The sequence below is a fragment of the Jaculus jaculus genome, chromosome 8 (genome assembly GCF_020740685.1).
Source record: "Jaculus jaculus isolate mJacJac1 chromosome 8, mJacJac1.mat.Y.cur, whole genome shotgun sequence".
In the NCBI taxonomy this organism is placed as follows: domain Eukaryota; kingdom Metazoa; phylum Chordata; class Mammalia; order Rodentia; family Dipodidae; genus Jaculus; species Jaculus jaculus.
In genome coordinates this window covers 57,442,762-57,470,009 of record NC_059109.1, presented here as the reverse complement: position 1 = coordinate 57,470,009, position 27,248 = coordinate 57,442,762, and the positions used below count along the sequence as shown (strand labels likewise).

Genomic DNA, 27,248 nt, shown 5'->3' with positions numbered 1-27,248 from the left:
GGGTGTGGTACATGCACACATGCATCTTTCAGTTTTAGATGGTACAAAGTATGTCAGCAATACACATGATGAATTATGTGGCACGGTCAAGCAGAATTGATCCCAGGAATGCAAGGGTATTTAACAGTTCCCTCTCTCCAAAATCGATGAGTATAGAGTACATTAATAAAATAGAGGACAATCCATTTGATTATCTCAATAGACACACCAAAGTGATAAAATTCAATAACCTTTCATAATTAAAAAGCACAAACTGAGATAGAATAGAACTTCTTCAATCTGACAAAGAGCATGCAAGAAGACCCTACAACTAACTGGTGAAAGACTCAGTGCTTTCCTTGCATGCCAGGAACAAGACAAGTATGCCTGCTCTCACCACAATTATTTAATATGATGCTGGGAGTTCTATTCAGGGCAATTAGGCCAGAAAAATAAAAAGCATTCAGATCAGAAAAGAAGTAAAACCATCTCTATTTGTAGATGACACTATCTAGATATTGAATATTTTCAAGAATCCATACAAAAAAAGTGTTTGGGCTAGGAAATTTAAGATTGCAGATTCCAAGATCAAAACACAAAAATAAATTGAATTTTCATAAAATAGCAATGAACAATCTGAAAATGACTTTAAGAAAATAATTCCATATGCAATATTACCAAAAGAGTATGATACTGAGAAAAAATCTGTATATTGTATGCTAAGATTTTATATTGAAACATATAAGGTCCTATCTCTCAAAAAATAACACAAGCCAGGCGTGGTGGCGCACGCCTTTAATTCCAGCACTGGGGAGGCAGAGGTAGGAAGATCGCTGTGAGTTCGAGGCCACCCTGAGACTAAAGAGTGAATTCCAGGTTGTCCTGGGCTAGAGTGAGACCCTACCTACAAACAAACAAAAAACCTTGTTGAGTGGCAGAGGAGAAAAAGGAGAAGACAATCTAGTTACCTGAAGCCACCACAAATCCATTCTGTACAAGCTTGGGTGGTGTGACAGCTATTGTATGCTCTAGCCTGATGAAGAGTCTTTTAAATCCTCTCAAACCAGCTAGGAACATAGTGAACATTTGGTGGAACCCTCTGGGCAGAGACCAGCTGCAGAAATGGCACAGGCTAGGAGCAGCCCAGGACTGTGGCTGTGCCCACTGCAACCCGAATTTAGCCCCCAGCTCCTGGAGGGTCAGAGTGTGGTGGCCTGAGGGCCTTAGGGGCCCCTGAAGAATCTCACACATGCACCCGTGATGACTTGGCCTCTGGGGCCCTGTGCTGCAGAACAGTCCTCAAGGCTTGCAGGATGGTGTCCTGGCTGTTCCTCACATTGTAGTCACTGAGCTGCCACAGACTGTCAAAGTCTTCCTCCGTGTAGGTCATATTGCACAGGATGTAGGGGGAGGTGGCCCCAGTGAGATTCACTTGGCCAGCCTTGAGCTCTGCAAGACTACGCTGGACACCTGCCCAGGGGCAAGAGAATGGTTAAGAACAGGACCTAGAGGCCTGCACAGCTGAACAGAACTTAGAATTACAGCAGGGCCCAGAAGAGGTTGTTCTCTAGGGAAGGAGTCCTTGCTGTCCCCTTGGCTTGAAATGCAAATGTTGGTGGTAAGGTACAACTTTTTAAAATATATTTTATTTATTTATTTATCAGAGAGAGAGAGAGAGAGAGGGAGAATGAGTGTGTCAGGGCCTCTAGCCAGTACTAACGAACTCCAGATGCATGCACCACATAGGTACTGGGGAATCAAACCTGGGTCCTTTAGCTTTGCTGGCAAGTGTTTTAGCCATTAAACCATCTCTCCAGCCACAGGATTTGATTTTGAAGAGGAGTTTCCCACCCACATATTCCCTCCAGCATGCCACTCCTCCCATATTCCAGCAGCTCCATGGTATTGCTTCCCAGGAAGATAGAAACACCCAGAATAAGGGAGTCAACTGGGCTAGCAAACATATTTCTAAGTCAAAATTCCAGGGGAATTTTGCTTTAAGAGAGCCAGTCCACACAGGGGGATGTTCCTTAGAATTCTAAGATGTGGACTGAACATGTCCAGAGTAAAGCTGGGGGCTGGAGAGATGGCTTAGCAGGTAAGGTGCTTGCCTGTAAAGCCTAAGGACCCATGTTCCACTCTCCAGATCCCACATTAGCCAGCTGCACAAAGGTGAGGCAAGTGCAAGGTTGCACATGCCCACAAGCTGACAAAAGCATTTGGAGTTCGATTGCAGTGGCTAAGACCCTGGCATGCCAATTCTCCCTCTCTCTCTCTCTAAAAAAAAAAAAAAAAAAATTAATTTAAAAAGAGTAAAGCTGGATGGACAAGTGGGAGACATTTTTATTCAGTTGAGTAGCCACTGCTAAGTTGCCTATGCTCTGCTAAATAACCCATGCTCATGCAGGTGACCCTGATGAAACTCAGTGGGACACGCACAGAGACATCACAGTAGAAGATGGACTAGTTGGGAAGAAGGGGTTCCATGGGGGGGAGGGGGATGGAGAGGAGGGTCAAGAAAAGGGTCACAAGGGAGGTGAGTATGATCAACATATATTATATGCATGTATAAAAGTTGTCCAAAAATAAAATATGCTTTTTAAAAAGTGAGGCTGGAACTACAGATGATTGGGCTTCTGAGTGAGAAGGAAAATGCTTAGTAGCAGAGGCGAGTAAGTTAACAGGGAGACATAAAGGGAAGAGAAAGGAAGGGAGGAGGGTACTTAATAGGTTGGTACTGTATATATGTAATTACAATGATTGAGATGGGGAGGGGATATGATGGAGAATGGAATTTCAAAGGGGAAAGTGGAGGGGGGGGAGGGAATTTCCATGGGATATTTTTTATAATCATGGAAAATGCTAATTAAAATTTTAAAAATATATAAATAAATAAAAAGTGAGGCTGGAGCTGGGCGTGGTGGTGCATGCCTTTAATCCAAGCACTCAAGAGGCAGAGGTAGGAGGATCGCTGTGAGTGAGAGGCCACCCTGAGACTACCTAGTGAATTCCAGGTCAGTCTGTCCTAGAGTGAGACCCTACCTCAAAAACAACAACAAAAAGTCAAAACTGAACTTCAAAATTAAGGGTGTAGCTTAGTGGTAGAGTGCTTGCTTAGCATGCTTGCAGGTTCAATTCCCAGTACTGAACACAGAAAAAGGAAAGCCGTGGTGATGAACATATGTCTAGCACTTGGTTAGACTGAGACATATACAGTACGATGTGTTTGAGGCCAGCCTGAGCTACATAAGGAATACGAATCTAGCCTAGGCTATATAGCTAGACCTTGCCTGAAAAGAAAAAAAAAAAAAAACCACAAGAGTAAAGCTGGATGATTTTGAATTATAACAGAAAATAAAAAGCTGAGCTCACGCACCAAGGCAGGCATTCATTTTTCTTATCCAGAGGAGACGAACTTCTGACAAGTGCGTGGATGAGAAGATAAGAGAAAATGTGATGAGGGCTTAGACTTGGGGGCCCTGAGGAGGGGCCCAGCTCCCCGAGAAGGGGCTTTGGAATGATAGAGAGGCATGTTGAATCCCCATGCAAACCAGAGGAGCGCAGGGGTGTGTGGGCACATGAGGGTAAGCTCAGAGGAGCACTGGGTCATAATAAAGAGGACGCGACACGGTGACGTGAGTGCACTTCACGATGTGGCCATCAGCCAGAGACCACAAGGCCTAGCCTTAGGCTTTTCCACAAGCAGGCTGGCTGGTGGGGAGGACGCTGCCTTACCCGGGGCTGAGTAGTCCCTGAAGGAGGCATTGACCAGCGGGAAGTGCAGCAGGACCGGCGCCTCTGGGCAGGCAGGGTCTGAGAAGAGGTGGCATTCCTTGGGCTGGCATTGGTCCTCAGGGCTGAGCTCCACGTGGGGGAAGGGCAGACCCTGGCCCCTACAGTACTGCTCAGCCTGCTGCAGTGCCTGGTGAAGCCGAGACCCAGAGACCCAGGTCATTTCAGATCTGTGGTCTAGAAAATGCCAGATGGGCTCCAGCCCCACTTGCTCCCTTCACATTAAAACAACAGCCAGGCCAAGTTAAGCTGCACAAGCTTCTAGGGGAATCTGAGGGTCCCAGTGCTTAAAAGCTTTAGGTGGGGTGCAGGTTCAGCACTGTCCCCCATATTGCTATGGCTCCATCATATGGGGTGCCAGGACCTGGAGGGTCTCCATAGGGAACCCCCATGTGCACCCTGGCATTACCACCAGCAGGGTTCTTACAGGAGGCTGGGTTTGGCTGTGGAAATGTCCAAGGTCTTCTCTGTCCAGCTGCTCTACCTTTAAGAGGGTCCTGTTCACCTGTCCTGGAAACCCAGGGTTCCAGCCCCACCTTGCCCTTCCTAACTAAGGACACTGACAGGACTGTGGGTCACAGCTTGTCACCTCTACCTCCCTTAGGGACAGTGGCTCTGCTGCTCATCCTTGAAGGCTGGCCTGGCTGGACAGAGGCTCTAGGATCCCCAGGGGACAATCAGAGGCACCTCAAAGGGGGAGGATTGGGAGTAGTTGAAGGAGAGTATGAGGTCCACCCGGCGGCCCGGTCGGAACATGGAGGGACAGCTGCTGTTGATGAAGTAGGCGGCATCCACTAGGCAGAGCTGGGGGGCCTGGGGGGTCAGCTGGCTGGGGTTGCTGTCCACCTGGCCTTCTGAAGGGAGGGGCAGTGGCAATCATAGGCAGCCCACTTTCTGTAGGCATCCTATCCAGCCCCCTAACCATATCCCCTCCGTGTCCCTTTCTTACTTACAGTGTCACTTTCCAAATGCACATGCCTCCTCAGCCCTTGTCCCAGACCTCCCAATAGGGTCTTCTCCAGACTGTACCCAAAAGTGGATGTGGTAAAAGCCCCCTAAGCTTCTGCTAGCCCACAGCTATGGCCCATCCTCACCCAGAAACCTGGCCTTGTTGTGGGGAGATATGGCCACAGCCTTTACCTGCCCAGGTGGAGAAGTCTTTCTGGACACGGTAGTCCCGGTGCAGCTGGAGGCCATGGAGGAAATTGGCACTACGTTGGTGGAGTGGTCTACCAGTCAGGATGCCCTTCAATGCCTGGGCCAGGGCCGTTCCAGGCTGTAGCCATGATGCCTCCACGCAAGAGGAAGTTCCCCAGGAGGCTGGTGGCTGCTTCTCTGTGGCCAGAGAACCAAACATTGTTCCAACAAGGGGCCTGGAAATGTCCATCCTTCCTTCTCTCAGTCACCCTCCCTCCACCAGCCTCTAAAGGGGAACAGGCTCATCCAGCCCCTCATCACCCCTCCTACCTGAGTTCTGTTTCCTCCCCTCAATGTATTGCTTCCAGGTCTCCCCAGAAGTGAGCTCATACCAGGTGTCCGTCAGGTTCACAGAGAAAATGTTGCTCCAGATACCTGACCCCCAAGAGATGTCAGCCCTTAGGACCTCCACCCGGGCTTCCCTGCTAGGGCCATTTCTGTGATGGCTCTTCTTCATTGCCCACCTGCCCCTTGTTCCGAAGCTCTGCCCAGACCCGAGCTCCAGGAGTTATGTCCAGGGAGGACACCTGACCTCTCACCTTCCAGAAAGCAGATCTGGGACTCAGGAAGCTGCTTCATCAGTCGTCCCATGAAGAACTCAGAGCCAAAGAGCTCAGGAGGGATGAAGCCTCCATATTTCAGGAATCCAACCTCATAGGGAGAAAACTCCACCCATTCTAATGGGGTGAGAAAGAGAAAGAGGGATGTGAGGGGAGAGACAGGAAGAACCCTACCTCTGTCAAGGGTCAGAGGCACTGATCCCCACAGGCCTCTGGCTTATAGACATCAGGAAAGCAGATTCCTGGGCTGCCCATCTCCACCCACATGGCCACATGTTCTGACACCCCCACCTCCACTTGCAAAGACAGAGTGTTCCCTGGCTGGCTCCTGGCCCCATCAACACCACCACCCTTCCAGAGGTTGGGCATTCTGTGAAAGATTTGCCATGCTGAATCTCTGGGGACCCTTCAGTACAGAGGATGGAGTGTGCTGGAGGATGGAGTGGAGGGGACACTGAATCTCTAAGGACTGTCCAGTATAGAGGATGGAAGGTTCTGGAGGGTGGAGTGGGGAGGACACTGAATCTCTGAGGACTGTCCAGTACAGAGGATGGAAGGTTCTGGAAGGTGGAATGGGGAGGACACTGAATCTCTGAGTACTGTTCAGTACAGAGGATGGAGTGTGCTGAAGGATGGAGTGGAGGGGACACTGAATCTCTAAGGACTGTCCAGTACAGAGGATGGAAGGTTCTGGAAGGTGGAGTAGGGAGGACATTGAATCTCTGAGGACTGTCCAGTACAGAGGATGGGGTGTGCTGGAGGATGGAGTGAAGAGGACACTGAATCTCTGGGGACTCTGGTATAGAGGATGGAGGGTGCTTCAGGGTGGAGAGGAAGGATGAGACCTTTAAAGTGGAGAGTGTCCAGACTGTTCTCTTTGACGTTGAGGCTCAGGTAGAGGGGCAGAGGGTTCTGACCTCGCTCCAGCGTGGCTCTCTGCTCTGATAGCTTCTGCTCCATAACCTGGGGTGGGAGGCATGAGAACCCAAGTGAGGTGGACTACCCTGAAGGAAGCAATCCCAACAAGGCAGGGATGTGGTAGGGTATCAGTAGGTAGTGAGAGGCAGCTCATCCATGGCAATCTGGAGGGCATGGGGGAGTGTGTGTAGCCAATTCTGACCAGCCCCATAAGCAGGTTATCATGTGTCCAGGGAGGGCCATGCTCAAATTCTACAATGTCAGCAGCTCCTTGCCTGCCCTCACCGCCATCTTATGTCTTCGGTGGCTGTCTTTATCAGTTTATGGCTGGAATGGAATGGGAACACACACACAGCAATCCCCTGTAAGCATGCAGCATGCATTCTGCCAAGGGAGCACTGCAATGTGGTTCAAAGCTCAACCCTTCTCAAATGCTTTCCTCATATCCTTGCCACCCTCTTAACATCCCCCCTTTTTTTGCTTTGAATGGTACGAGGTTGTCCCTGTGATTTGTTCCTACCATGGTGTTTGAATGTAATTGTATGTTCCCCATAGCTTAAAATATTATTGATTATTGATTAAGATTAAGCGTCCTACTTAAGTCTCTAGTAGGCAGAACACTGCTCGAGCTGTGTCATGAGTCCAGTCCTACTAGGCATGTCAAGAGCACTTGGAGCTCAGGCTCTTGTGCTTACTGGGACTGGCTTCTGTCTCTCTGCTGTGGATGTGAAGTGAGCCAGCTTCATTCACCATGGTGAAACTTCCCTGGACTCTGTAAGCCTGAAATAAACCCTTTCCTGCCACAAGCTGCTTGTGGTTGGGTGTTTGTCCCAGCTACAGAGAAGCAACTGCAACACCTGCATTCTGCTCCTGATTTTCTTCAGTAAAACTCTAAGATCTTCCTATCTTTGCTAGCAAGACTGGGGCTTGCTATGTAGGGGGAGACTCTGCAGAACCTCCCTGAGTTTCTGAGGTCTCATTCCATACCAGGTCTGAGATGCACATTGGGCTCCTTGGGAGCTCCTGCAAAGTAGAAGTGCCAGGGGCAAGAGCCCTTTCCTGCAGCAAGGCCTATATGTACCAGTAATGTGTCATCTTATCTTAGACTGTCTGAGATAGAAGGATCAATCCTAGGGATTCCCAACTTATATTAATCCTCATCATCAGATTTGCTTAGAAAGCAGGTTAAATGCACAGATTTCTGGGTATTTCCTGAGCATTAGCCTATCAGAAATCCCTTTAGATGGGCTGGAGAGATGGCTTAGCAGTTAAGGCATTTGATGGCAGAGCCAAAGGATCCAACTTCAATCCCATAGTGTCCACACCAGATGCACAAAGTGGTGTATGTGTCTGGAGTTTGATTGCAGTAGCAAGAGGCCCTGATGACCACATTCTCTCTCTCTAAACAAATAAATAAATAGATTTAAAATATTTTTTAAAAAGAAATCCCTTTAGAACCTGTCTCTTTTTTTCAAAGGTAGGGTTTTCCTCTAGCCGCAGCTGACCTGGAATTCACTGGGGAGTCTAGGGTAGCCTTGAACTCATGGAGATCCTCCTACCTCAGCCTCCCAAGTGCTGGGATTAAAGGCATGCTCGACCATGCCTGGCAAATCTGTCTTCTTAAAACATCCCTCCAGAAAAAAAAAAAAAAATCCCTCCAGGTTATTCTGCTGACCATCAGGTGTGTGTCCCAGGAGTCTAGCCTAGCCTCTCTAGAGAGGAGCCTCCTCCCATGTCCATAGCAAAAGAATAGCATTCCCAGCATCTGTTCGCCTCCCTCACACCTGTGACTCCACAGAGCACTTGCATGTGAATGTCAGTGAGGCATCTTCTACCAGCTCTTTAGTGGAACTGGCTATCACTTGACTTATGAGAATCATCAGAAAAATCCCCAGCTAGGACACAAGCCTCTGCTATAGATGATGTTATCTGAACAAGCGAGTGTCTGAGGACAAACCCTCCTTCTGTGTACATGTGATGAGAGAAGAGGATGAATGGGCCAGTGTCTGAGGACATACTCTCACTCATGTGTACGTGTGATGGAGGAGAGGATGGATGGGCCAGTGTCTGAGGACACACCCTTATCATGTGTACGTGTGATGGAGGAGAGGATGGATGGGCCAGTGTCTGAGGACACACCCTCATCATGTGTACGTGTGATGGAGGAGAGGATGGATGAGCCAGTGTGTGAGGACACACCCTCACTCATGTGTATGTGTGATGGAGGAGAGGATGGATGAGCCAGTGTCTGAGGACACACCCTCACTTGTGTGTACGTGTGATAAAGAGGATGGATGGGCCAGTGTCTGAGGACACACCCTCACTTGTGTGTACGTGTGATGGAGGAGAGGATGGATGGGCCAGTGTCTGAGGACACACCCTCACACATGTATTTGTGTGATAGGAAGGAAGGATTACCCATCAACTGCAGCTTCCCCCCTCACAGTCTTTATTTAGCAATCCTGTTTGTAGCTGGTTGGATATGTATGGTGTTTGCTGTTTTGCTAGTGATTGGGCTTCTGTGTGAGAAGGAAAAAACTCAGTAGCTGAGGCTAGTCAGCTAGAAAAGAGATATAAAGGGAAGGGAAAAGAAGGGAGGAGGGTACTTAATAGGTTGGTATTGTATATATGTAAGTAGAAGAATAGATTAATGGAGGTGAAAAGGCCCCAAGTGAGGTCAGGGGAAGAGATCGAGTAAAGGAAAGGTGGAGGGAGGGCTAATCAAAATCTAAGAGGATATAAACAAGTCATATGGAATCCTCCAGTTTTAGACAATGGAACACTTAGGAGGCATAGATTGTTGCTAGAAAATTTTCAGTGCCAGGGATGGGATTCCTCCAGGGAGTTGCTGGTCAGGGAGGTCCCTGATGCTCCCAAAACATTATAGGCCATTGCCTTGCCCTTAGGAATAAGACCCTATTGCTGAAGACTCCACATACTCGGGCTGAAGGCCACTGAGAAATCCTGCTGGAACTGAGCTGATAACCTCCTCCATGTAGACCAGCTGACAGAAAGGTGGAAAAAAGCCATTCTACATGCAGTTCAATGAGAAAGAGTTACTACCAGTGAAGATACTCAACAGTGGACACTGCAAGCCTTATTTTTGGCCAGCCAGGCCAAATGAGCCAACAGTTTCAATAGTGGCATGTCTATCATGGTGGAAACCAACTTCCCTCTAATTGGACTGGAGGTCTGCTCTATGGGGGGGAATACATCCCTGATATAAAAACCTAAGACAGGGGTAGTCATGAGCCCTAGGGGTGTCAAGTCTGCTGATGTCTGGCTGAAGGTCTATACTATGCTTATCAAACTGCCCAGTAAGCACTTCTCTTAATATTCTTACCCTTACATTAATGCTACTCTCACTTTGGGTAGAGAATCTTCTCTTTTCAGATGACAGTGACCTTGGGACGACTCAGAAGGTATCATGGTGCTGGAAAGAAGTGGCTGGAGTACTGAGTAACATCTTGATCACACCTTCCAAGGCTCAGGGTCTAATGCGGAAGAGGTGGCAGAAAGAACGTAAGAGCCAAAGGAAGGGTAGGACTCCTTACAATGTGCTCCCTCCGAATATAACATGGCCTGGATATCCATGACCTCACAGTGCCTGACACTACCTACACAAGACCATCATAAGAGGAGGAAAAGATCATGACATCAAAATAAAAGAGAGACTGATGGAGATGGGGAGGGGATATGATGGAGAATGGAATTTCAAAGGGAAAATTGGGAGGAGAAAGGGTTAACACAGTATACTTTTTATAATCATGAAAGATGTTAATAAAACTTGAGAAGAAAAAGAAAAAAAAAATCTTTCCAAAAAAATAGCTTAGCGAGGTCTCATGGCATAGGCCTGCAATCCTAGTTTGAGGATCACAAGATCAAGGCCAGCCTGGGTAAAACTTAGCAAAACCCTGTCTCAAAATGGAAAAAAAAAAAAATTGAGGGCTGGAGAAATAGCTTAGCAGTTAAGATGCTTGCCTGAGAAACCTAAGGATCCAAGTTCAACTCCCCAGAACGCACATAAGCTAGATGCACAAGGTGGCACATGCATATGGAGTTTATTTACAGTGGCTGGAAGCCCTATTAAACCCATTCTCTCTCTATCTCTCAAATACATAAATAAATAAATAAATAAAAATATTTTTAAAAATTAAAAAGGGGTGTGTGTGGATGAAGCCCATTGATTGGCTAGTATGCATGAGATCCTAGGTTCACTCCTTGGCACCACAAAATAAATAAATAAATACAGTGAAAATATTTCATATTGAGATGAGACTTTAAAATAGCAGGGAGGGGGGGTGGAGGGATGGTTTAGTGGTTAAGGTGCTTGCCTGCAAAGCCAAAGGACCCAGGTTCAATTCTCCAGAACTCACGTAAACCAGATGCACAAGGGGGCACATGCATCTGGAGTTCGTTTGCAGTGGTTAGAGGCCCTGGTGCACCCATTCATTCCCCCCCCCCTCACTCTCTGTGCCTATTTCTCTATCTCACTCTCTCAAATAAATAAATAAAAATAAAATATCATAGAGGTTCAGTAGTAGCCACAAGAATTTTTGTTTGCTGAGCGTAGTAGCACACGCCTTTAGTCCCAACACTTGGGAGGCTGAGTAAGAGGATTGCTATGAATTCTAGGCCAGCATGAGACAACTAATACCAGGTTAGCCTAGGCTAGAGCCAGACCCTACCTTGAAAAAAAGATTTTTAAAAATTTTTTTGTTTATTTATTTATTTGAGAGTGACAGACAGAGAAAGAGGCAAAGAGAGAGAATGGGCGCGCCAGGGCCTCCAGCCACTGCAAACGAACTACAGACACGTGTGACCCCTTGTGCATCTGGCTAACATGGGTCCTGGGGAACCGAGCCTTGAACTGGGGTCCTTAGGCTTCACAGGCAAGCGCTTAACCACTAATGAATCTCTTCAACCCCCCCCAAAAAAAGAATTTTTTTATTATTGCGAACAATAGGCAACTATTTTTTTGCTTTTAATTTTTTCATTTGCCTATGTTGGGGGAGGCACTCATGGGCTTCTTGCCACTGCAAACAAACCCCAGAAGGCTGTGCTACTTTTTGCATCCAGCTCTTATGGGTGGCTTAGAAATTGAAACTATGCCAGCAGGCTTTGCAAGCAAGTGCATTTAACCATTGAACCACCTTCCTGGTCCTGAGAAACTAAATTTTTCTCTTAAAAATTACTATAGGTGCCGGGCATGGTGGCACATGCCTTTAATCCCAGCACTCAGGAGGCAGAGGTAAGAGGATCACAGTGAGTTCGAGGCCACCCTGAGACTATAGAATGAATTTCAGGTCAGCCTGAACTAAAGTGAGACAGTACATCAAAAAACTAATATATATATACATATATATATATATATATATATATATATATATATATATACATCAAAAAACTCAAAAAACTAATATATATGTGTATATATATATATGTATATATATATTAGTTTTTTGATGTATATATATAATATATATATAAATAAATATAAATATATAAATATATATATTTATTTATTTATATATTATAGGGGCTAGAGAGATGGCTCAGCAGTTAAGGCACTTGCCTACAAAACCTAACGACCCAGGTTTGATTCCCCTGTGCCCATGTAAAGCTAAATGCACCAAATGGCACATGCATCTGGAGTTCAACTGCAGTGGTTAGAGGCCCTGGTGTGCCCATTCTCTCTCTCTCTCTTTCTCTCTCTCTGTGTGTCTGTATCACTCTGCTTGCAAATAAATAAACAAAATATTTTTTTAATTGCTATAAACTGGGTGTGGTGATATCTTCTATGATCTCAGCACTCAGGAAATGGAGACAGTAGAATCAAGAGTTCATGGCCAGCTGCACCTACATAATGAGTTGGAGGCCAGCCTGGACTACATGAGACCCTGTCTTCAAAAAATATACTATGATGAGCTGGAGAGATGGCTCAGCAGTTAAGGTGCTTGCTGGAAAACCTGAGGACCCAGGTTCAATTCCCCAGTACCCATGTAAAACCAGATACATAACATGACACATGCATCTGGAGTTTGTTGGCAATAGCTAGAGACCCTGGTGCACCCATTCTCTTTGTGTGTCTGTCTGTCTCTCTTCTGTCTGTCTCTCCCTCTGCATGCAAATAAATAAATATTTTTTTTAAAAAATGTACTACAAAGCCAGGCGTGGTGGCGTACACCTTTAATCCCAGTACTTGGGAGGCAGAGATAGGAGGATGTCCATGAGTTTGAGGCCACCCTGAGTTTACATAGTAAATTCCAGGTCAGCCTGGGCTAGAGTGAAACCCTACCTTGGGGGGGGGGTGAATTTTATATATATAATGAACCACATACACAAGCACATGCAACAAGTCATTACTGGAGAATCAAATAGTAAAGTCTTCTTTATGGCTGAGATCAAACTACCACCTTCTTTAAAAAAACAAAAAAGCTTTGAACCAGGCATGGTGGTGCACCCCTTTAATCCCAGCACTTGAGAAGTAGAGGTATGAGGATCACCATGAGTTTGAGGCCACCCTGAGATTACATAGTGAATTCTAGGTCTGCCTGAGCTAGAGTGAGACCCTACCTCAATAAGCCAAAAAAAAAAAAAAGTTTTATTTTATTTATTTATTTGAGAGAAAGAGGCAGAGGGAGGGAGAGAGAGAGAATGGGCATGCCAGGGCATCCAGCCACTGCAAAACAAACTCCAGACACATGCACCACCTTGTGCATCTGGCTTATGTGGGTCTTGAGAAATTGAACCTGGATCCTTTGGCTTTTCAGGCAAGTGCCTTAACTGCTAAGCCCTCTCTCCAGCCCAAACTACTACCTTCTTATATGAACCATTAAAATAAGCTTCTCCTTCTAAGGCAATTGGTTGTTGCCACCAGACAGACAAGTCAGTGAGTAAAACACAGCACCTTCAAAACTGAATATACATTTAAACAGTAGACTCAAAGAACACATAGGCCATGTCAATAAATAAGCATATTTTGAGTAACTATGTTGGTTTTGTAAACTTAATTCCATTTCAGTCAAAGGTCTAACATTTATTATGAATTTTGACTAACTGATTGCATTATGAATGCAAAAGGCCAAGTATAACCACAATAATTTGAAAGAAGACCAGCGTAGTTGTTCATTCATGAGAAGAATTTGTGCTGTAAAAATTCCTGTAGCACTAAAAGTGATCTACAGATCCAATAATAATCCCCATCAAAATGCCAGTGGCAGCCTTCATATAACTAGAAAATCATCCCCATGTTCATATGTAAGCCCACAAGATCCCCCAAAGCCAAAGCAATGCTGAGCAAAAAGAACCACGCTGAAGGTCCACAGTGATTGATCTCAAATTGTACTACAGAGCCATAGCAACCAAAACAGCATGGTCTTCCAACAAAACACAGATATGTAGGCCATGAAATAGAAAAGCTAGAAATAAATATACACAGCTACAGCCTCCTGACTTCTAACACAAAGCTGTCAAAAATAAACTGGTGGACTGGAGAGATGGCTTAGTGGTTAAGCGCTTGCCTGTGAAGCCTAAGGGCCCCGGTTCGAGGCTCGACTCACCAGGATCCACGTTAGCCAGATGCACAAGGGGGCGCACGCATCTGGAGTTCGTTTGCAGTGGCTGGAGGCCCTGGCGTGCCCATTCTCTCTCCCTCTCTCTATCTGCCTCTTTCTGTCCCTCTCTGTCTCTCTCAAATAAATAAAACAAAAATAACAAAATAAAATTTAAAAAATAAAAATAAAAAAATAATAAATAAACACTGGACAAAAGATAAACTCTTCGTGAAATGAAGCTGGCACTTGAGCACGTAGGCATGCCTGTGTACTTAAGCACACGCCATGTGGAGAAAGGCCCGAGGTTGAGATTGGATGTCTTCCTCAACTGCTCTCTACCATAGTTTTCCTCTCACTGAAGCTGGAGCTCAGCAAGCCAGTGCTAGGGTTACAGCACGCTTTGACATGGGTACTAGGGATTTGAACTCAAGTCTTCGTACTTTGCACAGAAAACACTTTCCCCGTGGAGCCATCTCCCCAGCCCAGCCCCCACATTACGTAAGGGCCAGCCCTAGCCTCTCACATGCAGAAGATGCCCCTGCAGCGACTGTACCTGCCCGTGCAGCTTGGACTCCAGCACCAGCCCCCACAGGTCAGCCACAGACGTGGAGTGGCCTTGCTCTGCCCGTTGCTTCAGCGTCTGCCAGTAGCTTGCCAGGCACTCAGGCGAGAAAGCCCTCAGAAGACTCTTGGCCAGGTGCTTCCGGGCATGGCTGATTGGTCCCTGGAGGTCCCTCTGCGACCATTCTGGGTCCCCATACAGGTGGGCCATTGTCCTGGGGGCACAAAGGGACAAGGCAGTGAGAGGCTGGGGCTCAGCAACTCCTTCCCACACTCCATCTTCTCCCTACATGAGAGGCTCCTGCTGCTGGGGCTCAGGCTATGTGGCACAACTCTCTCAGGGCTTTCTTGTAGCCCAGGGCTGTCCAGCAACAACAGGAAATGGTCCATATATGAGTTTGTTTGCCCTGGGGATCAAACCTAAGGCCTCATACATGCTAGGCTCTAGCACTGAGTTACATCCTCAACCCCACATGTAACTGTAAATTTTCTATGAGCTAGAAAAGTAGTAAAACTTAGTTTAGATATATATTTAATTTAACATATCCACATGTTAACATTTCAATAGGCAACCAATATAAATTATTGATATAATTTGTATTTTCCAAGATAAGTCTTCAAAATTCACTGTGTATTTTATATTTATTACACATCTAAATTTGGACTAGTCTTATTTTAAGAGGTCAGTAGCTATATATGGAAATAACTACCATATTGGATAGCATTAGGTCCTACTCCTTCATGGGCCTGCCCTGATACCATTTAAGAACGCTTGTCAACAGCGGTCACCTAAACTCTGAGTTTGCTCTTATTTTACTCCTATTTTAATTTCACATTTCAACAAGACTTAAAGGAATGTAACTTTAACAGTAAATCTTAAATAGTAACAAAATCATCAAGGGAGAGGGAGTGGGTAGGGAGGTAATATTGTCTGTAGGTAACATAGCATTTATTCTAGCATTTATTCTGACAAGGCCTCACTCTAGCCTGGGCTGACCTGGAACTCATAAAAATCCTGCCTAGACACTATCAGCAAGAAGAGAACTGTCTCGGAAAGTGTGGCCAGTACCTAAAGCAATAAGCATGAAAGGAAGAAAGAGATGTGGACTGGAGCTCCTGGTAGGTGCTGGCATTGGCCAGCGCTTGCGTAGGCTGGCTCGCTGCACCCTATGAGTGTGTGCACTCATCACACTCATTTTACAGACAAGCCAGTTGAGACTCAGACTAAAGAAGTTGATGGTGGTCACCCAAGCCTGCAAATGGGTTGCTAATACTGAACCCAGCTCCTTCCGGATCCTACTCCTTCCAGTCCTTAGCTGAAGCACACACCGGCCGGCCTGAAACCGCACTGACAGCAGCTTGCGACAAAGCACCTCACATCAAGAATGTTTACCACAGGGCTGGAGAGATGGCTTAGCGGTTAAGCGCTTGCCTGTGAAGCCTAAGAACCCTGGTTCGAGGCTCGGTTCCCCAGGTCCCACGTTAGCCAGATGCACAAGGGGGCGCATGCGTCTGGAGTTCGTTTGCAGAGGCTGGAAGCCCTGGCGCGCCCATTCTCTCTCTCCCTCTATCTGTCTTTCTCCCTATGTCTGTCGCTCTCAAATAAATAAATAAAAAATGAACAACAAAAAAATTTAAAAAAAGAATGTTTACCACAAAGCCAGGTGTGGTGGCGCACGCCTTTAATCCCAGCGCTCAGGAGGCAGAGGTAGGAGGATCGCTGTGAGTTTGAGGCTGCCCTGAGACTACATAGTGAATTCCAGGTCAGCCTGGGCTAGAGTGAGACCCTACCTTGAAAAAAAAAAACAGAATGCTTACTATGGCAAAGCCAGTCCATGCGCACCCATGACGCATGCAAGTCTGGGACGCAGCGCCTCTTTCTCCCAGGTTGTCAAGGATTTTGTCCTTGCAGCTGCAGGTCACAATGCCCTGCTGGCCAACCTACTTCTTCTCTGTCAGCATCTGCTTTGCCTCAAAATAACAGAGCAAGCAGTGTGGTGGGAAAGTCCTCCTATGACAATCTGTGCTAAGCCCACAGTTAATAGTTAATGAGCCTTTACAAGCTGAAGAATAAAACCACTAGAAGCCAAGGCTTGGGGCTTCCATCCTCGGAGACAGAGTGCCCTGGTTCCCTCACTGCCAAATTAGCCAAAGTGTCTAGTGTGTTACTCGAATGGATCTGAGCCCCTGCAGGATTCCCTGGGCCCTGCTGCGCAGGTAGCAGCATTTAGTCACTGGCACGCCTCACCACGCTCCGGAAGGACGTTCCGCTTGGCTCCCAGCAGATCATACAGCTCACACCCATTTGTTCCCATAGAAAGGCCTCCATTGTGCCTACTCTGTCTCTCTCTGGGCTCTGGTCATCTCTGCTCTTCTAGTGTCCCCGATCCTTACCACGTAGAGCCTGAGATGCCGCTGAAGTAAGTCACACAATCCAGGAGGCCCAGCTTCTGCAGTGCCACCAGGTGGCCATAGAGCGAGATCATGGCACGCGCTCCTCCTCCCTCCGCCATGATACCCACGACAGGGACCTGGACCACGCAGAGACGCAGGCTGGCTCAACAAGGATGGTGAGCTGCTACTTACCTCACCTGGTGTCTAGACTGCTCCCTGACTCCAGGCAAGGGGCCTGTGGACTTAGGGTTAGAGCTAGACCCAGCCTTTCATCAGGAAGAGGCAGCTGTCAGCCCAGGGTAGGGTGCCACAGGGAACAGCAACCCCACTCTTCCCCACATCCCCACTCTCTGGTGACTAGAGTGTTTAGAGAGGCACAAACCAGCCATGGCCCCTGCACCCCCATCCCTGCTGCACCCCCAGACCTCATCTTCCTGAAGGTCTCGGTCCAGCTGTAGGGCCCGCTTCAGGGCCTTGGCCACCACCTGCTTTCTCCTGCTCAGGAAAGCCTCTTCCTGGGGACAGGGCCCACAGCCCAGCCGCACGGCCAACTCCTTAGGACTGGGACAACGGGGGATCCAGGGGTCAGGGAGCCACTGCATGGCTTATTCTCTTAGTGGCCAAGTCCACAGTAAGCTGCCATATAACCCCTCTGCTCTAAACTTCCAACCACCCATTTCACTGCCCTGCCTCTCCTCAAGCGCCCTTTGCCACCCCCCCGCCCCTGGATATGAATGTCCTTACCAGCAGTCTGCTCTGAGCTGAAGCCTCACTCCTGGGGCCTAAAGTCAAAACAAGAAACCCTGCTTAGAATGTTCTAGGCCCTGGGGGGCATGGGTGTCTCTAGCATCTGGTTGAGGTCACTTACATTTGTAGCAGGAAAGTCCATGGTCACCTTCTTCCCTGTGGCCAAGGACCTCAGGGGCACAGTGAGGTGCCCAGCTGAGGTATCCAAGTTCCAGCCATTGCTTCTGGATCTCTAGATGGAAACTTCATTCATTCATTCATCCATTCATTCATTCAACAAATCCTGAGTATCTAGACTGGAAGCAAAGCATTTGTTCCCCGCTCTGAAACTACAATTACAAGAAAAGAATGGCTAATACTTTTGGCAAAGACATTGTTTCACTGAAACAAATATCAATTTACAAGGAAATGGGTAAAGACGTGATACTAAGTAATGTGATACAGGAAACAAAAGCAGGGTGTGAGGGTTCTATCTGAGCCTGGGAGCCAAGGAGGACGTCCTTGAAGAGGCATCCTCTGAGCTGAGATGCAGCGTAGCAAGGAGGAGGAAGCGGAGGCAGCAGCATTGGAAGACCGAGAGAGCATCTGGCATGTTGGAAAGCGGGGGAAGGGGACAGGCGCTGCAGCTTCAAAGGTACTTGGCATAAAGTGAGACAGCAGAGGTGGGCCGCAGAGACATGTTTTATTCTATGAACACCAGTGGAGGAGCCACGGGAGGATTCAAAGATTGGCATGGAGAGGGCCCCCCCAGCCCCTGATAATGCCCCGTCTTCCGAGGGCATGGAGCCTAACGGAAAAGGCTGGCAAGGGTGCAGGAGGCCCGGCGTTGGCAGGAGGAGCTAAAGGGCTGAGGCTCTCGGAAGACTTTGAGAGCAGAACCTCACCTTCAGGGTCCCATTCAGTTCTGTGTCTTGGGCTTTTGGGTAATGGAAGATGAAGGCAGAGGCCGTGCCCAGGACAGATGCCTGTGTGTCCTCATATGACCCCTTCAGTACCAGCTCCAGCTCCAGCTCCTCCTCATCCTCACCTAGAGGGAGAACGGCCGGTGAGCATGGGGAAGCAGCAGCCTAGAACGCCATCGTGCACCGGCGACACTGCCAGTTTGTGGAGGGTGGTCAGAGGCGGACCACGGTAAGCAGGATTCTGAAGAGGGTCCCTCCCAGCCTGCTGGGCAATACAAGCCCTGTGGGAGTCCCACTTCCTGTGGCACGTCCTCCCCAGGTCGGGGACCCTTACTCAGAGGAGCCTGGTGCCCTGTGCTTCTCTCTCCCTATGCAGGTTGCCCAGGAGCCTTTGCCCCCTGATCCAGGTGGAGTCTGGACCTAGTTCTGAGCAAGCCCTACCTGATGCCATGGCAGCACTCCCCACTCTGTTTAGAGAGACATCCAGGCATGACAGCTCCCGAGCCTGGAACAGACCAGAACATGAGCAAGGAGCCCTGCAGGATAAACTGAGGTCCCCTTCACCTCAATCCTGAGCCCCACTGTCCCAGACCCACTGCACACAGAACAAGAAGCAGGGTTCAGAATGGGACTGGATACAGGACCCTTTCACCCCATCTCTGACCAGCTGTAACTGCTTAGCCTAATGTCTGTGTGGGGTAGCCAGAAGAGCTCACCCCCACCCCCGGCCTTACTGAGCTTCTGGAAGCTCTTCAAGTCCCAGCTCTCGGGCTCAGTTCCCTCTTGTTTGTCAGCGGTCTCCACCTGGAGGGTGTCTCTCACACAAAGACTCTCAAGTAGTGTGTGCAAACCCCAGGCCCACAGGGTGGCGGAGCGGGAAAGCAGAGCAGCCCTGAGAGTGACAGGCGCTGAACCACCACCTCACTGGCCTCCATGCAGCTGACCAGCCGGCAAAGCAGCTGATGCCACTGCTGCTCGAGGCACACAGCTGCCAAATCTACCAAGCCATGGCTTGCCCCTCACCATGGACTCACCATGGACATGACTTCAAAATTGTAATGTGTGGGCTGGAGAGATGGCTTAGCAGTTAAAGTGCTTGCATGCAAAACCAAAGAACCCAGGTTCAATTCCCAGGACCCACGTAAGCCAGATGCACAAGGCGGAGCATAAATCTGGAGTTTGTTTGCACTCGGTGGAGGCCCTGGTGTACCCATTCTCTGTATCTGCTTCTCCCTCTCTCTCTCAAATTAATAAATAAAAATGAAAACATTTAAAAACATCGTAATGTGTGTTCTTTTCTGTTTTGCTTTGTCTTGGAGGCAGTGTCTCCCTGTGTAACCCTGGCTTGCTTGAAACTCACTATGTACAGACTGATCTTGAATTCATAGCAATCCTCTCTCTTCCTCTAAGTGCTGGGATCACAGACATGAACCATTACACCCAGCTGTAATGTGTATACTTTGAAAAAGTAAACTAGCCCTCAAACAGCCCTGAAAGTGAGTGCCCCTTGGGCTGCTGTTCGGGGGGCCTCCTTAGCTGATTCTGGCACTGCCTCCTCCCGTTTATCTGCTGCCAGTCAGTCTCAGGCCGAGTGGACTCCTCATGTGGTGCTCACCACCTTGTGGTCATTCCTGCTCCCTGCAACTCTGTGAGCTTTCTGCTTTAGAAAAGCAGTGCCCCAGAGAGGAGCTAAGTGACCCCACTGATCCTGTTCCCCATCTTTAGATGGGATGCACACCACACTGGAAACTCCCTCTCAGCCTCAGTGACCTCAGTATGGACACCCTGAAGGTGGGTCAGGCATACAAGACTTCATCATGTCTTCATATCGTTAGGGAAAAATGTTAACCTCTGATTCTGAGCTTGTCACACCTGACTAAGTATCACCAGAAAGCACCGAGAATGTCCCAACAATCCTTCAGCCAACCATCCAAGACCTTCTCTCTCTCTCACTCTGTCTTCCTCTTTTTCTCTCTGTGAGCACATGTACACAAAAATGTTCATGTGTGAGGATGGGCACGTGTGCCACAGTGCATGTGTGGAGGTCAGAGGACAATTATGTTGTTCTTGCCCTCCACTTCACTTATACTTGCTCTTAGCTAGAAGGCTGAGAAGCAATTGCCTTCCACCTCATTTGAGTCAGGGTTTCTTTTGGTTCACTGCTCCCTTTGCCAGGTTAGGTGGTCCTTGAATGTCCATGAACTTCTCCTATCTCTGCCTCCTATCTTGCTATGAGCATGCTGGGATTACAGACACCCACTACAGCTTCTGGCTGCTGCATGGGGTCTGAGGATCTGAACTCAGATATTTAAGCTTCTCTTTTAAAAAAAAAAAAAATTTACCCAAAGATATGGCTCAGCAGGTTAGGCATGTGCCTGAAAAGCCTAGGACTTGAGTTCAGTTCCCCAGTATCCACATAAAGACAGATGCACATGGTAGCACATGCATCTGGAGTTCATTTGCAGTGGCTAGAGGCCATGGCATGCCCATTTCTCTATATCTGCCTCTTTCTCTCTCAAATAAATAAATAAGATTTTAAAATACTTTTTATGGGCTGGAGAGATGGCTTAGTGGTTAAGCGCTTGCCTGTGAAGCCTAAGGACCCTGGTTCGAGGCTCGACTCCCCAGGACCCATGTTAGCCAGATGCAGAAGGGGGTGCACGTGTCTGGAGTTCGTTTGCATTGGCTGGAGGCCCTGGCGTGCCCATTCTCTCTCCCTGTCTCTATCTTCCTCTTTCTCTGTCGCTCTCAAATAAATAAATAAAAATATTTTTAAAAATTAAAAACATAAAATATTTTTTATTTATTTGTTTGAGAGAGAGAGAGAGAATGGGTGAGCCAGGACCTATAGCCACTGCAAATAAACTCCAGACACATGTGTCACTTTGTGCATCTGGCTTTATGTGGGTACTGGGGAACTGAACCTGGGGCTTTTGGCTTTGCTGGTAAGTGCCTTAACTGCTAAGCCACCTGCCCACCCCTATTTAAGCTTTTACAGCAAGCACTTTATCCACTGAGCCATCTCCTCAGCCCCAGAACCTTCTATCAGTACAGCCCATCTTCCTCTTTCATGCACCCCTGAGTACTAGGCCCTTCCAAGTCCTACGGCTCCAGGCAACCACCTGGCTAGGATACTGGGTGGCTTTGCCCCAAAGCCCTGCCCCTGCCTTGCCCCTTCCTCTCTTTACCCAAGAGCACCTTCAAGTCTCCACCCCATCCACCACAACCACAGATCCTCTCCTATGTCTGGAGAAGGTCATTACCACAAGAATATTGTTGGTGATGAGGTTTTCTGGAGGGTCCGACCTAGAAAATCAGGACATCCATTCAGGCCTTGCAAAGGCAAAGATGGCCTGCACTGACCTCACAGCCCAAGTTCCTACCCATATAGTCTCTCTCTCTGGGTGATAGACACTTCAGGCAGATTGATCTTCAGGGCGAGGGGAGACTCTGCAGAATGTGAGAGGGGTGCACAGGGCAGGGGAGATGCTGATCCTTCTCCTCCCCATTCCCAAGAGGAACCCAGACCTCCCAGTAGGTGTGGCTCAGGACAGGGCGGGGCAGGGCCATTTTTCTGAACGCAGAGCCTGCCCCCGCCACTCCCTGGACTGCCGTGGTTACTCACAGTTTTTCCACCAGGAACTCCACATCTAGCTCTTCCCCTCCCTGAAACTAAAGATGGTGATCAGGTCATGAGTGTGCGCAGGTGTCATGGCTCTACGCATCATCCCATCATTTCTCTATTTATGCTATTACCATTATTTGCAACTCACAGAGGAGGAAATGAACATGAAGGGCACGAGGCACTGCCTAATCCCAAATTACTCACAGCTGATAGGTGTGCAGGAAGAGACCTCCCTTCCTTCTGGGTCCCCAAGCCCCTTCCAGGCTGAAGGTAAAGACAGATTTCGGGTGCCAGAGTCCCATTTCTCCTTTCTTTTGAGGAGGCTACAGACCAAACCACTTTGCCATTTTCCCTTCCGGGCGGCCAGCACCAAGAAAAGAGCCTAGCCCCCCCCCATCTACCCCCCCATCTCCCCCCCCCCCTTGTCACTGAGTAGGGTTCTGAGGGACGCTCCCTCCCATGGGGCCCGCCTTTCACAACTTCCTCCCCCAGATGACTAAAAGGTCTGGCGTGGCCTTGTCTGCAACAGCTTCCTTCCTATTGAAATGCAAAGTGCCCTGGGTAAGACTCGTGATGTCCTGTAGGTGAGTTCAACCAGCAGCGCCCCTCAGCCCGCAGCCCCAAGAGGTGGCTTCCCACCTACCTGGGGACTCAGAAGGAAGGTTTTCCGGAGCAGCTTGCCAGGAAGGACCTCTGAGACGTCATAGAAAACTTTGAAGCAGATGTCATCCTTCTTAATTAAATCTTCATCATAGATGGTCAGTTCCAGAATATTCTAGGGGTCCCGAACAGCACCTTAGTATAGCATCTTCTCATAGCAACAATGGCTCACATGTAACTATAAAACTTAACAGAAGTATAAGGAAATCCAGCAAGGTCCCTAATTTCCCTCTCGTAAATTTTATCTAAAATAAGATGTCGCTGGGTGTGGTGATGCACACCTTTAATCCCAGTACTTGGGAGGCAGAGGTAGGAGGATTGCTGTGAGTTCCAGGCCACCCTGAGACTACATAGTGAATTCCAGGTCAGCCTGGACTAGAGTGAAGCCCTACCTCGAAAAACCAAAACACAAAACAAATAATAATAAATAAATAAAATAAATAATAAATAAATAAAATAATAATAATAATAATTAATAAATAAAATGTCACAGCTAGACTCTAATCCCAGCATTCAGCAAAAGTTGAGGCAGGAGGATCATGAATTCAAGGTTAGCCTAAACTACATCCTGAGACTGTCTCAAAAAAGAAATCTGTCAAAGGGCTGGAGAGATGGCTTAGCGGTTAAGTGCTTGCCTGTGAAGCCTAAAGACCCCAGTTCGAGGCTCGGTTCCCCAGGTCCCACGTTAGCCAGATGCACAAGGGGGCGCACGCGTCTGGAGTTCGCTTGCAGAGGCTGGAGGCTCTGGCGCGCCCATTCTCTCTCTCTCCCTCTATCTGTCTTTCTCTCTGTATCTATCGCTCTCAAATAAATAAATAAAAAATTTTAAAAAAGAAAAAGAAATCTGTCAAAGAATTCATAATGGTGCATGTCTGTTATCCCAGCACCACGGAGTCAAAGACTGGCTGCAAGTTCAAGGCCAGCTTGGGCTACAAGGGAGACACTGTCTCAAAAACACAAAATAAACAAAAGAAAACAATAAAACATCTCTTCTGCACCCTGCTGTGCTGGTTCCTAGTGCACACCCAGAGTGACAGGTGCTATGTGACAGCCTTCTGCGCAGTCAGTCACTCCTCAGCCCCACAGCAACCCCATCAGGATGGGTGCTTGGGGTTCCATGTCAGAGGTGGGCTTAGGGAGGAGAAGCCGCTGGCTGGAGGTCAGCCCTGCACCCAGGGAGGAAGGACCATGTTCGTTCCTTTTCACATTCTCTTTCTCATAGCATGTATCAGGCTGGCCACAAAGACACCCTTGTTCCCAGAGAGTCTATGAGCACTGGAGGAAGTGCATTCCACTCAAGACTCTCCCTTAGAGTAAGGGATATGGACTATGTGTCCAGTGGTAGCCTGACCTTTACCTTGACCTGACTCTGGATGAGGAAACTGAAGGTCTCATTCCACACAGGGTGACTGGAGTTGGTGACCGTTTTGGTCTTGAACTTCATTCCCGGTGCTGTTGGCAGCTGCAGCATCACATACAGATCCGCCTCACTGACTGCCAAAGTCAGGGAACCGCCAGGTGAGAGGGGACCCCTCCTACTCTTTCCTAGATCAAGACCCCAGGGACCACCCAGGGCAATCTGGCCACGTTCCATGGCACCGCCCAGGCCACTCCCGGGAGATGGGCACTCACACAGGTCAGCCCAGTGCAGCCCCCGTGCCTCCAGGACCCTCACGGTGAGCCGCCAGCAGACAGAGGCCTCCTCCTGAAGAGAAATCCCTGTGTAATCAGTGCTGCCTCGTTCCTGCTGCAAAAACACTCACCAATCTCCGGATGTGTGGTGATGCTTCCAGGCCTTTGGACATCCTCTGGGGTCCAAATAGCCATGGTCTACCACTGTTTTGGGTGACAAGGTTCTGGCCTGTGACAGTCAAGGAATGGCAGGCCACCTGGGGGGTGCAGTTTGTGGGGTCTTTTCCCCTTCAGAGGTACGATTGTAAGTGTAGTGGAAAAAGCAAGGAACTGAGAGCCAAGGATCCCATTTGGTCAGCGTGGAGTTGGTCACACCAAGAGCTTCATCTTCTGGGGAAGCAACCTAGGTATCTCAAGGGAGGCTGAGTCCAGGGTACCCAGTGGCTCATGGTATCCACAGGAAATTAATTGGAAGCTCAGCCAGCCATCTGCACTCTCCTAGGCATGAATTATGCAACTCCAAGAAGATCAGGCCAGCACAGTGAACTGTGGGTCAAAAGTCATTGTGTATTAAGATGGCCGTGAGGTCGTGTCCAGCTTCGGGCAAGCCCAGGAGAAAACGAGCAGTGAGTGGATGGCAGGAGGAAGCAGATGGCAGCAGAGCCTGACTGAGTCTTGTCAGGACAAGGCATTAGGGGCATCCCCTCCCCACAGCTGAGGTCCCTGGCGCTACTGGGATCTAGGGGGCTCTCTGGTCCCTGAGATCTCTGCTTAGCCCCATGATCTAAGGTAATGCCCATGGGTCTGGCAGGATTATGGGCAGACTCCAACTGGCCTTACATCCTCTTGGCAGGGAGCCCACTTCAAAGGCCGTGTCTGTGTGGTCCCAGCAGAGTGCATGCAGGGGGAACCCTTAGAATGGGGCAAAGGCATCACAGGCATAGGGCAGTGGGTAGTGGCAGCCCCCAGTCAGGAGGGGATTAAGGAGGGCAACAGGTGGCAGCACCCCAAAGGGCGCTCACATGGAGGCGTGTGAAACAGTAACTCTGGAGACAAGTGGCATGGCACCCCTGAGGAAGAACCCACTGACGTCATCCCAAACTGAGAAAACCCCTGGGCTGGAGAGATGGCTTAGCAGTTAAGGAGCTTGCCTGCAAAGCCTTAGGACCCATGTTAGGCTCTCCAGACCCCACATAAACCAGATGCACAAAGGTGAGGCAAGCGCAAGATCGCACATGCCCACTAGGTGGCGCAATCATCTGGCGTTGGGTTGCAGTGGCAGAGGCCCTGAGGTGCCTAATTCGAAAGAGAGGGAGAGAGGGAGGGAGGGAGGGAGGGAGGGGCGGAGGGAGGAAGGAAGGAAGGAAGGAAGGGAGGGAAGGAGGAAGGAAGGAAGGAAGGAAGGAAGGAAGGAAGGAAGGAAGGAAGGAAGGAAGGAAGGAAGGAAGGAAGGAAGGAAGGAAGGAAGGAAGGAAGGAAGGAAGGAAGGAAGGAAGGAAGGAAGGGGGAAAGAGAGAAAGAAGAGAGAAGAGAGAAGAGAGAAAGGGGGGGGGGAAGAAAAGAAACCCCTAGATTGCAGTTTCTGCCACATGGTGGGCAGCCAGGGTGGGAGACAGCAGTTCAGTGAAATTTAAGCTGGCTTCCAGTTGCACCCCCGCCGTGACTGGTTCTGCTCTACAAGAGGTGGGACGGTGCCCACGGCCACACATGCTGGTCTACTTCTTTTTGTTTTCAATTTTCTGTCAGGTCTCTGCTTTGCCCAGATGCTGCCCGCTGGAGGCTAAGCCTGTGGGGACCTGCCTCTGCTTCCCATAGAGAACTGAGGAAAGAGGCTGCCGCAAAGTGTGCCAGGCAGTGCCCCAGCATCTACTCCCTGTCGCGGTCCAGTGATGAGTGTCCCTGTCATTCCAGCAGAGCAAGCATCAGCCCCAACAGTGCAGACTCATTTCCCTCTTCGTGAGGATCCACTTCAGGAACCTCAACAATTTGGTCCTATAGTCCTTAGAATAGAGGTGGTAATTGTAAAGGACTTACTCGTTTTTTAGACACTTGGCTCCACTTCCACCCCTACCCAGATTCCTCCACGTAGAGAAGGTGACGCTGGAATAATGCAGGGGCCATTTGGGCGTGGGGTGTCAGTACCCCACTCTGAGACAGGAGTCTCGCCTACTCCTGTAGTGGAGCCAAGACCCCCATGGACTGTGAAGCTACAAAGAAGTACCCCAGATTGTTCACCTTGTAGCCAGCCACCCCTTCTGTCTGAGCACTGTGCGCGTCTCCCTGCAGTCATGAGAACAGCCTCACCTCAGAAAGCTCCCCTTCCTGGCTTTGCCCTAAAACGACTGCTAACAGAGAATCCAGGGTATGGCAAAACTGTGACCCTAGTCTTAACGACTGGTTAACCAGGGTTAAAGGCAGACTCTGGAGCCAGGTTGCCTGGATTTAAACCCTAACTCTTCTACTTACTTGCTGAGTGACCCTGGGCAAGTCACCAAACTTCTCCGTTTCCTTACCTGTAAAGGAATGATAGTATCGCCCTCCCAGCAGGTTCTCAGGTGTAAAAGTTAACGGCTGGAGAATGTTGATGAAAGCTTTAGAATTCTTAGCAAGAACATAAACAGGACTGGGCGCCTTTAATCCAGAGGCAGAGCTAGAGGATCGCTATGAGTTTGAGACTAGCCTGAGACTCCATAGTGAATTCCAGGTCAGCCTGGGCTAGAACGAG

General features: G+C 48.7%; 1 protein-coding gene across 1 annotated transcript in view; it reads right to left on the bottom strand.

Moving 5' to 3' along the window:
* Positions 1-1,222: 1,222 nt before the first annotated feature.
* Positions 1,223-27,248, bottom strand: part of Pla2g4d (phospholipase A2 group IVD) — a 28,785-nt gene continuing 2,759 nt past the window's right edge. Inside the window, exons 2-20 of the mRNA XM_045156995.1 lie at positions 24,524-24,596; positions 24,249-24,385; positions 22,875-23,006; positions 22,232-22,272; positions 21,870-21,912; positions 19,048-19,111; positions 18,589-18,731; positions 17,826-17,936; positions 17,702-17,739; positions 17,383-17,518; positions 16,958-17,094; positions 14,556-14,778; positions 6,374-6,491; positions 5,508-5,645; positions 5,239-5,343; positions 4,912-5,106; positions 4,459-4,625; positions 3,715-3,901; positions 1,223-1,449 (exon numbers count right to left, since the gene is read on the bottom strand). Of these exons, the coding sequence (XP_045012930.1) occupies positions 1,223-1,449; positions 3,715-3,901; positions 4,459-4,625; positions 4,912-5,106; positions 5,239-5,343; positions 5,508-5,645; positions 6,374-6,491; positions 14,556-14,778; positions 16,958-17,094; positions 17,383-17,518; positions 17,702-17,739; positions 17,826-17,936; positions 18,589-18,731; positions 19,048-19,111; positions 21,870-21,912; positions 22,232-22,272; positions 22,875-23,006; positions 24,249-24,385; positions 24,524-24,596 (2,415 nt within the window). The remainder of the gene's footprint in view (positions 1,450-3,714; positions 3,902-4,458; positions 4,626-4,911; positions 5,107-5,238; positions 5,344-5,507; positions 5,646-6,373; positions 6,492-14,555; positions 14,779-16,957; positions 17,095-17,382; positions 17,519-17,701; positions 17,740-17,825; positions 17,937-18,588; positions 18,732-19,047; positions 19,112-21,869; positions 21,913-22,231; positions 22,273-22,874; positions 23,007-24,248; positions 24,386-24,523; positions 24,597-27,248) is intronic.